This window comes from Typopeltis vanoorti, chromosome 1 (genome assembly GCF_054136105.1).
Source record: "Typopeltis vanoorti isolate ZY-2024b chromosome 1, IOZ_Tvanoo_1.0, whole genome shotgun sequence".
Lineage (NCBI taxonomy): Eukaryota > Metazoa > Arthropoda > Arachnida > Uropygi > Thelyphonidae > Typopeltis > Typopeltis vanoorti.
The window spans coordinates 44,522,387-44,535,017 of NC_143549.1; the positions used below are offsets into that span (position 1 = coordinate 44,522,387).

At 35.5% G+C, this 12,631-nt stretch overlaps 1 protein-coding gene across 1 annotated transcript in view; it reads left to right on the forward strand.

Annotated features, from left to right (window-relative positions):
* Positions 1-12,631, forward strand: part of EDTP (Egg-derived tyrosine phosphatase) — a 451,026-nt gene that overhangs the window by 307,261 nt on the left and 131,134 nt on the right. Inside the window, exons 13-15 of the mRNA XM_090399919.1 lie at positions 322-484; positions 5,681-5,717; positions 10,593-10,657. Coding sequence (XP_090256045.1) covers positions 322-484; positions 5,681-5,717; positions 10,593-10,657 — 265 coding nt within the window. The remainder of the gene's footprint in view (positions 1-321; positions 485-5,680; positions 5,718-10,592; positions 10,658-12,631) is intronic.

The window sequence follows — 12,631 nt, forward strand, 5'->3', positions numbered from 1 at the left end:
CAGCAGCCAAAAAAGCATAAATTCACAGCCAAAGATCAGAGGCAGAACTAAGGACTTGTTGATAGGTCAGATGTGTAAATCTTGTAACTAACTTTTCATTTTTTGAAATATTGTGATTGAATGGTGTTTTTAGAAGACTAAATGTCATATGTTGAAGTATTAAAATGGATGTTAAACAAATTGCATAAGATTCAAAATATTGAAACATGGTTAAGCTCAAGATTCTTTGCAGGTTTTATTCATTTAAAATTGAATTGTTTTAATTCATCTAAAATTTAAAGTTATGTAATAACATCACATGATTTAAAATATTTGTTTTAGGTACATCTGGTTTGTTAATCCATTGTATATCAGGTTGGGATCGAACTCCTTTGTATATATCAATGCTTCGCCTCTCTCTCTGGGCTGATGGAAAGATCCACTCTTCGCTAACAGCACTGGAAATTACATATTTGACTGTTGCCTATGATTGGTATATGTTTGGGTACGATATTGATCAATTTACATCACTTCTTACATCTGTCTGTGTTTTTGAATCCTATTTAAATGAAATTCAAAATTAATTAAATTTGTGAAAAAAATTTAAATGTATTAAGCTATTGATTCGTAATCTGATGCAAGATTTCATGCAGAATCTCGATCAGTGTTCTTGACCATCTTTTACACCAAACCTTACTACAAAAAAAGTTTCTCAGCATCACTTGCGATGCTGAGAAAAGCATCAATTCAATTATTTGCTTTCAGTTTAAATGGTACTTACTAGTATTTTTCTGGATTTCCAAATGAGCATAGAGAACACACACACACACGCGCGCGCGCGCAAAATTTTATATTTATCCTGCAAGAGAGATAAGAGAACCTGTAGCACATCAGTGTCACTTGTGAGGTGCAGATAAGGATTGAATAAAAAGAAATCTGTTAACAAGGTTGAAGTTGTCAGGAAGCACATCATGAGGAAGACTGTTCCAGAGGATAGTTAGAATGAATGAGGAAGAGAGGAGGTAGGTTTGAATTGTGCTGAGAAGGAATATTGGGTAGCCATTTCTCTCTCTCTCTCTCTCTTTTTTTTTTTTTTTTTTAATAAAAGGCTTGATAACAGCAAATGGAGGAATGATGCTTGCCAATTCACCAGAGCAGGGACCATAGAAGTGTCTGTAGAAGAGACAGATCTGAAACATTGTTTCTGTAGGATAGAGGTTAAAGTGAGCCTGTGGGAAGTCATCTATGAGCTGAAATGCTTTCCTCTGGACATCAAAAATTTTTAAGGAGGTTTTAGGTGCACCACACTCTAAAACGTGTGAACAATATTCTAAAGATGGACAGATTTGGGATTTGTATAGGGTTAGTAGGCTGGGTGGGTGTCAAATAGCTTCTTGAGTGAAAAAGAATTCTTAGTATTTGAAACTGAGGAAGCCATTGATATGATTTGTTTGTGCCAACAGAGGCTGTAAGTAAATGTTAGTCCAGCGAGGAATAGCTTATCCTGTGTGATGAGTGTATTACTGAGGATGAGGGAAGGTTAGCTGTGATCCCTTTTGTGGGAGAAAAGGCAGGACTGCATTTTGGAGGCACTGAAAGTGACTAGGTTATCCTTGCCCCATTGAAGGATAGTGTAGAGATCAGTGTTTAAGGTATGGTTACAGATCTTGATGTAAGGGATGTCTGGGAACTGTCTGTGATAGAATGTAGTCCTGAAGCATTCTTGCATTGGTGGCAAAGCTGAAAGAGGGTGCTATCCATGACATGCAGTGAATGACTAGAGAGAATACTGGCTATCCATTTAGTTAGAGTGATGGTAGACCATAGAAAGGCAGTTTGTAAAGGAGGCTTTGATGCCAAACACAATCAAAAGCACTGGAAATGTCAAGGGCGATAGCACATTTTTCTCCATACCTTTTCTATGGCACATGTCCAGTGGTGGGTGATGTCGGTTATGAGATCAGCCATGGATCTCAGTTGATGGAATCCATACTGGTGGTTTCTGATTAACTGGTGAGCTTCTAGTAACTTCCTCTGTTATTTTGGAGAGAATTGAGATGATTGTGGTTGGTTGATAGGCTTTTGTCTTATTTAGAATGGTTTGGATGTATGCTTGTTTCCATGAGATGGAATAAGTTTTAGCTTCAGTATAGAAGATTGAAGAGATGATACCTGTTAGCTCTGGAGCACAATATTTGAATACAACAGAAGAGATGCCATTTGAACCAGATGATTTCATAGTGTTCAGATTGTCTAATGTTCTTATATCTTTTTGACAAAAGACCACAGGTGCTCAGTTGCTGGTATGGGAGGAGGTGATTTACTTTCATCATCTATGCAGGAGTCAGAGGAAAAAGAGATGCCAGGAGATCAGCTTTTTCTTTGGGTGCTATAACAATGGTGCCATCTGAATGGGAGAGTGAGAGAGGTGGAATCGTAGCTGAGCAGAAGTTCTATCTGATGGTTTTTGTGTGAGACAAGAAGGCACAACTTCAGTTTGTATAAGAGGTAAGTATTCTGCTATTGGTATTTATGAAGTTAGATGGATTTGGTGAGTTGTTTTACATCTATTATGTGCTTCTGCATGGTTCTCCAAAAGGTGTGTTGTCAAGACTGTACAAATGAAGAACCAAGCATACTACAACTGGCTATCAAGAACTGGTTACCTTGTCTCACTGCTTGCATCAAAGCAAAAAACGCTACAAGAAAATCATTGATGTATCAAAAATTGATTTCTAAAGAGCTAAAAAGCAGGAAACTTACATCATACCTTTTCTTTAAATGCCTGCAGAGATGATTTTGGTAAATGTTTCCCAACCATTCCAAACACTCAGTGCCTTCTCTGACCTTTCACGATGAAGCGATCAGATCAACAACCAACTCCTACGCTATCTGGAAAATATTCAACTAATAAATGACCGCCAGTATAGATTCTTCCAGTGCTGTTCAGTTTAACAGATCTGCTCAATATGTTGCCTACCTCTGAATAAAGCACCATGGATGTCTGGTGAATCTCAAGTTTTTGCACTAGATATCTCAAGGCTTTCTATCTGGTCTGTTTTCATCATTTAGTCTGTCCCATGACTTCTGCAACTGGGTTTGTGGTTTCTCACTGGATGCACATTGCATGATGATGGATGGTTCTCCATCTTCTAATTATGCAATTAATGCTGAAGTCCCACAAAGTTCTGTCCTCTCACTTACCCTTTTTCTTCTGTGCATCAGTAACTTGTTTCAGTTACTAGAACAAGGAATTCAAGTTAAAGGATTAAGCAAACTTTGTTTGCTTAATCCTTTATCCAAGTAAGCAAAAGAAGTTGGTATGAAGTAACCTAGCCTACATACACAAGTAGCATAGTCATGAAGTAACTTCATGACTAGGCTACTGTATATAGAGGCTAGTGACTTCACATTAATTGCCTTAATATCCGTAATGCAAAGCACGCACATCATTTTGGATGTGTATAATGCTATGCATTATGGGAAAGGCCACTACCAAGACCAGTTGCTACCTTTATTGAGATCTAATCATTGGGAGCAAGACCCAGAAGAGATACCAAAGGTAACTGTTCTGGCAAGATGAATTGATTGGACGTGTGATCCTTTACCTTGGTTGGATTTGCAATGAAATTTCTAGATTAAGGAAGAATATTATTGAGCACTTGGCTTGCACATTGTGGGTTACTGACCATCAGTGTTTTTTTCCTTTAAAAACTTGTTCAGTATGTTTGTCCTGAGATATTTGTTTTAGTGTACTGCTATGTGGTAAACTATAATGGGCTAGGAATATTATTAAGCATTTGGCTCTCTCATTTTGTGCTTCTGGCAGGTAATTTTTTAGAAAAATTACCTGTTCAGTATGGGTTTGGGATATTGTTTGTAAACAGTGTCCCAAAACAATGTCCTGTTTTGGATTGTCTATAGTTTGCTAATGTTTGAAATTCCATTTGTGACTCCACATGGGTGAGCCTTACATCAGGACTGGCTTGATCAGTGTCTTGTATAGCAGAATTCTGTTCTTAGCTCTGAGAATTCAGTAACTGGTGTAACTGTCCCATCCCTATTTGCTTTGGAGCAGATATGATTGACATGAGTTGTAAAGTGAAGCCCTTTATTTAGTTGTATTCCTAAGTATTTGGCTACTGGTTGCAATGGAATTGGGGGGGGGGGGCAAACTTTGCCCTCCAGGGACACTTGTCTTCTTGTGAATAGCACTTCATTACTGTTGTCTGCATTAACATCGATTTTGCTATTTTTTAAACCATTGTTCTAGTACTGAGACTGCATTTTGCTGTTTTTCGGTTGCCACTCTGGGTTGTAAGAAGCAGACCATTATTTCAGAATCATCTGCATATAGGTCATTGTGGTGTGTGAGATGTCAGCCACACAGATGGCAAAAAGTAGAAGTGATAGTAGGGAGCCCTGGAGGATGCTTGCAGTGATGTTGAGTTCAGATGATATAATTCCCTTAGCTTCATTTGGAGTTTGCAATCACTGAAGTATATGATGTGGTAAGTTTGACCAGTCCTAGTGGAAATTTGGTCTGCAGGAGTTTGAAAAGAAGCCTTTCATGTCATATTTTATTGAATGCTTTGGCAATATCCAGGAAGATTGCCCCTGTGTGCTGCTTCCATTTGAACCCCTACACTGATGTATTCCACAATTCTGAGAACTTGTTCTGTGGAGCTGTTCTCCAGGAATCCAAATTGCTCATCTGGGATGAGATTTAATTCTTCAGTGACTTTCTGCACTCTTATTAGTATTATCATCTCAGCTATTTTTTCTAGGGAGGAAAGTAAGCTAATTGGCTGATAGATTTGGGAAAGGTGTGCTGCTTTCCTGGTTTTGGGATTAAGATTACATCTACTTTCCATCATGTAGGAAAGTAGTGAAATTTTAATATTGCATTAATAATAGCAGCAATGTGCATTATCGCATTGTGGCAGGCATTTAATTTTGTTAGAAATCCTGTCTGGGCCTGGTGCTTTCCTATTAAGTTTGGTGAAGATTTCCCATACCTCAGCAGGTGATGTCAGTTGTATGGGGTTTATTTCTTTGTTCATTTTAGCAAACAGCATTCCTGGATGTATATCTACTGATGAGTCTAAATCTGCATGGATGTAGTTTGGACTATACAGCTTCTCTAGACTGTTGGCAAAGGCTTCAACTTTATCTACATTATGCTAAACCAGACCATGTTCACCATGGATTGGTGGGAGAGGTTTACAGTCTGTGTGTAGAGCTTTGGTCATTTTTCAGAGCATCTGTTTAACGACTGCAGTTTTTGTCTGCTACTGATATTGATTTTGATAGTTTTTAAGCACGTATCAGCCTTTCTTTACACGATGCTAAAGTTGAAGTAATGCAAAAGCCATATTTCCCATATACACAAGTTTTTTCACTTCTTTATAAATTAAAGATGCCAAGAAATTATATTCAGGATTGTGTATATAATTTAGATTGGTCTTTTTTTACTGTCCACTAAGAATGTAAAATATACTATGTTAAGTTCTTTTAAAAATGCTTTAGTAAATCCATTTTCATATATCAGGTTTCACTTGTAAATTATCACCTGTAGTTTTGCTGAAAGATTGGCAAATTATTTTCCAGCCTTCCTGCAGATTTTTCATTTCTTTTTAAGAATAAGATACATTTGCATTACTACAAATATTATATATTCTTTTACCTTTTTTCTCCACAGGCACAGTTTGGCTGATAGACTCAATAAAGGAGAAGAGGTAATTATTTCTGTTTTCATTTATTTGAAAATAAAAGGAAAATTGAGGTAGATTATTGCCTTTCACTACAGAAAACAATTTTTGTATTTATTTTTTCCTGAGAAGGCAGTGCTGCCAAAAGAAAAATACAGTATGATGAACAATGTATACTAAGACACAAATTAAGAATGAAATGATTTTAATAATCTGTATATATAAAACTAAGAACTTTTATTGTTAAAAGACCATAAGATTTAATGATTACAAATACAAAGAGCCAACAAGTTTCACTAGCCACTGTCTAGCATTTTCAAGGCTGTACTGGTGTGAAAACAAATGCATCAAGTTATATGAAAACATACACTTTAGTAACTGCTAGGCCGTTGCATTTGATAATTCGTGTTTGATGGCTTGCATGCGTTCGAATGCTTCAGTCAGAATCCGGTACATGACCGTGTTGTGTAGTTTTTCGCATATTGTAGTTCTGTTAAGCTGAGAGAATTGATGAGATATTTCCATATGTCTTTAAGAATAGCACCTTGATTTCTATTTAAATTATTGCCTGTGCGTAGCACCACTGCTGCTTCTTTGAAAGTTCTGTGTCTGTAGTCATTCTCGATGTAAGGCATAGAACTGTTTTTCCAATCTATAAGGTGATTTGATGTTGAGAAATGATGAGCTAAAGCAGATGTGATGATTCTATTGTGATCGACTCCCCCACATGTTCCTTCTGTCTTATTTCAAAACTTCTAGAGGTCTGTCCAATGTAAGAAAGGCCAGACGTGCATAGAATTTCGTATATTCCAGGAAATTTTAAGAAAGGTACCTCATCTTTGGGTGATTTTAAGACTTGTCTGATCGTGGTAGTTGGTTTAAAAACTACTCTGATGTTATGAGCTTTTAACATTCTTGCCAATTTTGTGGATACTGAATTAATATATGGAATGACAGCTGTGGACACATATTGGGACTCCGTTCCACGTTGTTGGAGGTTGTCTTTAAAAAGCAATTTGTTTAAAATGTTAGAAGGATATCCATTCAGAGATAGTGTTAGCTATTAGTGACAGTTCTCTCTGTATATCTACTTCTTTCGAAATAGACCTTAAGGCTCTATTACGGAGCATATGAATGATGCTGTATTTTTGTGAACTATGATGGTTAGACAAATAATGTATATATATACCTGTACCTGTGGGTTTCTTGTAAATGGACAGTTGGACATTGTTATCTTCTCTCCTCACCAGTATGTCAAGAAAGGGTAGTTCTTTGTTCTTCTCCAGTTCCATAGTGAATATGATCTTATTATGTAATGAGTTGATTTTATTAAGAAACATGAAGGTTTTCCATGGTATCCTTCCAGATGATGAACACTTCGACATATCTCCACCAAATCGATGGTTTAGGTGAAATGGTGAAAAAAATATCCTTTTCAAATTTTTCCATAAATAGGTCTGTGCATGGTGGTGACAGGGGGACTACCCATGGCTAGACCTTCTGATTGTTTGTATACTATGTTATTTACTTTGAAGAAATTTGATTTCAGGCAATGATGAAACAACTGGGTGATGTCCTGAGGGAAGAGATCTTTTATAATGTTGACCACCTCTACGACTGGTACATTAGTGAATAAGGACACTACATCTAGACTAGCCATAATGTCAGTTTGTGATATTTTGATACTCTTGATTTTTTCCACAAATTGTCGAGAGTTTTTAATGTAGGTCTCCGTTTGTCTAATTTTTCCTTTCATTAAATTTGCCAGATGCTTTGCTAGTAAGTACGTAGGTGAGGATCTTCCATCAACTATTGGACGAAGTGATACGTTTTCTTTATGAATCTTCAGTGTCCCATAAAGGCGTGGAGTAATAGGATGTAAGGATTTAAGTTGTTTTTTCAGTTCATCCAACCAACCAGTCATATTGCGGATAAGAGCGTTAGTCTCCAGATGATTACTCATGATGGGATTTCTATTTAAGACTTGGTAAGTGGAACTGTCTGCTAGTAACAAGTTAATCTTATTAAATTAATCTTTCGAGTTGAGAATGTTGAATTTCCTTTGTCCACTTTGGTTATTATAATGTCTTTGTTGTTAAGTAAATTGCGGATTGCTTTCTTATCATATGGAGTAGTATTAGATATTGGTGGTTTTGCTGAGGCAAGAATAATCGTACTATTGAATCTGATATTATTTGCTGTACCCTCTGGAAGATGATAAAAACCTTTTTCTTATCCCACATATGAAATCCATTTTAAGAATAAAATTTGAGGTGATAGCAAAGTTAAAACCCTTTTTAAGGATTTCTGATTCAAGATTAGAAAGCCTGTAATCTGATAAGTTGAAAATCACTTTATTCTTAGGGAGACTGTGGTGCGACTGGAATTTGTTCTTATACAGTTTTGTTGCTGTACCCTCTGGAAGATGATAAAAACCTTTTTCTTATCCCACATATGAAATCCATTTTAAGAATAAAATTTGAGGTGATAGCAAAGTTAAAACCCCTTTTAAGGATTTCTGATTCAAGATTAGAAAGCCTGTAATCTGATAAGTTGAAAATCACTTTATTCTTAGGGAGACTGTGGTGCGACTGGAATTTGTTCTTATACAGTATCTCAAATTTTTTAATTTGTGTGATTTTACTCACTCTGAAAGTTTTTTCATAGCTACGATGTAATAAGTGGTCAGTGTTATTCCAAGTCATGTAGTCTAAACTGATAGATATTTCATCAAACTGTTCTCTTCACTTCACGTCAATGATGTTAAGCTCATACCTGGTATGTTGTATCCTTTCTCTGATTAATGCTAACGAAGTCTTGTAGTATATTCTTTTGGCTGTTGCAGATTGGATATGTCCTTTTACTACTAAGAACTTCGGGATGACAGAAAAATCTCTACATCTCTTCAGAAATGTAAGGTGATTTAGTAACTTAGCTTTTTTTTTTTGCTAAGTTACTAAATCACTTTGTAAATAAGTTACTAAGTTTTTAAAGACATATGGAAATATCTCATCAATTCTCTCAGCTCAACAGAACTACAATATGCAAAAAACTACACAACACGTGGTCATGTACCGGATTCTGACTGAAGCATTCGAATGCATGCATGCCATCAAACATGAATTATCAAATGCAATGGCCTAGCAGTTACTAAAGTATGTTTTCATGTTACTTGATGCATTGGTTTTCACACCAGTACAGCCTTGAAAATGCTAGACAGTGGCTAGTGAAACTTGTTGGTGCTTTGTATTTGTAATTGTTAAATCTTATGGTCTTTTAACAATAAAAGTTCTTAGTTTTAATGCATTAGACCAAATATGAACAATTTAACTTCACAATCTGTATATATATTTCTCTGCAATTAACCAGTACCAGACACAACACTGAAAAAGACTTAAAGCTACTCAATTATTCAGAAAAGTGCCCATAATTCTTTTGTCTGAGATAAAGATAACACCCATATATCTTCCTGAATATAAGTTCTAATTCTTCAAATTCTTTAATCTGCTGAAAAAAAGATAAAAATCGGAGTTGAATTTACACAATAGAAAATGGAATGAGAAACAGTATTTTAATAAATATAGAAATCTTGTGACAATTGGAAAAAAGATTAGGATACTATGGCAAAATTATCTTATAGATCTATTTAAAAAAATAAAAAGTGAAACGAGCAAGAATGAATATAAATGTGAGATTAATATAGAAATAAGTCTGACAGAGGTTGAAGCATTATTTACTTCTGTTTATTTAAAACTTTACTGAATGCTAATGAACAGTAATCTGCTTACCATCCTTCTGAAGAGACAGGTGTTACAGGAAATGCTATATGCATTGAACAATTTTCATAATGGACTAAACAACATATTTTTGATTCTTATTGCTTAGCTCAAAACAACAATGAAACAGTACAAAAGGTTCATATCCCATACATTTCTAGCATCTCAGTTCTGATCTCAAGAACCATGGAAAAATATAATCTAGTGGCTATGTTTGTTCCTTTCAACAAACTATCATCGTGGTTCCATTTTCTAAAAATAAATGACCCCCCCCCCCCCAATCTTGGCATCCACCAAGTTCTGTATGACTATCCTTTCCTACTTTGGACAAATCGGACGTTCGGCGCAGTAAAGACTGCAAGAACACCTTCTTGTCTTGCCAATAATTAAAAAAATCTGAGAAATCTGGCTTAGTACAACATGGATTGATACAACCATAATATCCTTTGGTCTGAAATACATCTACTCCATCATAACCACCATAAATTTGAATGTTCAAGGTGTGTGTACCAAAGCCTTACTCCACTTGGAATGACTGACTGCTTTTCCCTGTCGAAAATATGGGAGAGTCTTATTCTAATCAAACATTATTATTATTTTTACTACTACATAATGTTTCTCTATGAATCCATAGTGGAACTTGTGCATTATTATACGCATGTATTCACAAGAATATAGTAATTTTATTACTGCAAATATTTCAACCAGAAACTAACTGTTCATCATCAGTGCTTCAGCATTATCACAAGGTGAAGCTAAAATGGAGAATATTAATCCCATTTGCAGAACTTAGCCATCTACTGATGCCACCTAGTGAGAGTTAAATAAAATAAGATTACAATAAGACCCAATAAAATTAAGTGATTCTGAAATGAAATTCAATTTGATTAGATAATGAAATGACATAGCATTATATTAAGTTTAAAAAAAATCATAATTAAAATGGAGAACATTATTGCTTGCCATTTATGAGGAAGTGATGCTCTAAGATTTTATAATTGGATCACTGTCTCTGTCACTATGTCAATAGAACTCACTCATTCATTCACTCACTTATAAATAATCACTGTCTATGAATTGCTACTTAAACATGATCCTTACTGAGTGTTTTGTGTGTTTTTCCCAGATAATGTATTTCTGCTTCTATATGCTGAAACATCTTGCTTCTGAAGAGTTCTCCGTCATTCACATGTAAGTTTTTAAAATTAATTTATAATCAATTTTAATAGGATATTAATTTTAACACATTCCTGCCAAGCTGTTGTTATGAGGACATTAAGATATTCTATTCTGAATCTAGACCAGTTTAAAATTGAGTTCTTAATCAGTTGTGGATACTTTCAGTCTTCAGTATTACTGATTGTTTTAAAAACTTAAATAATAATACTGTGATCAATGTAAGCAATCTGTTAGCAAAACATTTTCCATTAAATTTTTTCAAAATTTTCAATTAATTTTGACATCTGTGACTATATTGGTTTACCAGATAAAGAAATTTATCTGCAGAATTTTTGCTCAATAAGGAAAAAGTGTGGTCAGGAGTTGTAGAGCAGCATAGTCCTAATTATAACAAAGGCCAAGTGACAGAAGTATGTGAATAGAAACCCAATTAACAGTGATGAGTATAAAGTAATGTTAAATCTCGTAATGAGAACACCATTGCTCATCTGTCTTTTTAAATCTGAATCATGAATGTTTTTCAAGAGTTTCTTTGTCATCTTCATAAGAAATCTGCATCTATGTAAGACTTGTCTTCTACCAGAAAATCCTGTATGTATAAGTTGATTGCATTCTCTACTAACTCTAGGTTGCATTAGTTCACAATGTTGCTTGCAGGTCATGTAATTTTCAATGGCAAACATCTACAGTCATTCCTGGTTGTCTCATATGTCCAAAAATCTTAATCACAAGGTATCTGATAGATATTATTTTCCTTATAAATCAGTTTCTCAATCTTCCTTTAGTAATCATACCCCCCCCCCCCCAAAAAAAAGGACTCTTTAGTCAATATTTTTCTAATTGCATCCTATAATTTCCTATACCAATGTATTATGTATTATTAATATTTTCATCAAGGTTCACTGCACTTTGTTTTCATCATGGTTTAATTATAAAATCAAGTAAGAAAAAGGCAATTGCTATATTAAAGGAGGGCTGTATGATACCAGCAATTTTCTGGAAAAAAAAAAAAAAATCAGCTAACACCTTTTATTTCCTTATAGGTGGTAGTAGACAAGGCCCTTTAACCCTCTCTAGCTTTTGGAGACTGGATGGGCAGTTCAATCTCCATCGGTAGCCAATCAGAGATAGCTGGCCCAAGACCCACTATAAACAGCAACCTATGAAAAGACAGGCAAACAAATGCTGCCATCACTTGGTAACTAACCTTAACAGGATATGTTTTGTCTGAAATGTCTGTTCTACTGTTGATTTTCTTGAGTTTGCAGGATGAAAAACCTGAGTTTCTGGGAGATTAAAACCCACTTGCCTGTTCCAAAGATTGACTAACTCAGGAACCAGTTGAATCTGAATCTAGGCATAGAAATAGAAAATCCTTCATTCATCGACTAGACTTGAACTTCAGTCTATCTTTGTGAGGCCTAGTGCAGAGGATGCAAGTACCATTTCCACTGAGCTACACAGGCCTCCTATATAAACCAGTATGTTAAATGTGATTAAAAAAAATAATAAATCTTTATGAATGTATAATGAAGGGGTCAAAGCTGTATAACTGAGAAGAGACTTCCACATAGCCTTTAAAGGAACACAGAGAACAGACCAGGCCTTCTGACCTAATGTCCAATTCTTCACCATCTTGCGATGCACCCTGTTAGGTATCTATCTGGATAATACTGAACGAACAACGATGGGCTGACAATTTGGGATTTAGCTGACCAAATTGTATTCTTATTGGCTTAAACCACAAATAAAATGATGGTACAATGTGAGAATTTCATGCTGGCTGAGGCATCGGCCAGTAAAACAAGCCTCCCCCCCCCTGTTGTTTTTGCCAGGGAATCAGGAAGGACAGCAAAAAATCAGCTACTGGAACAAATCCCAGAACATGTCCCAACCCAACATCATCAGAGTTCAAGATCAGTGCTGTCAACATAAGAAGCCAGAATGGCAAAGAAATGGAGCTGGCTGAGGAATTGAATAAGTATC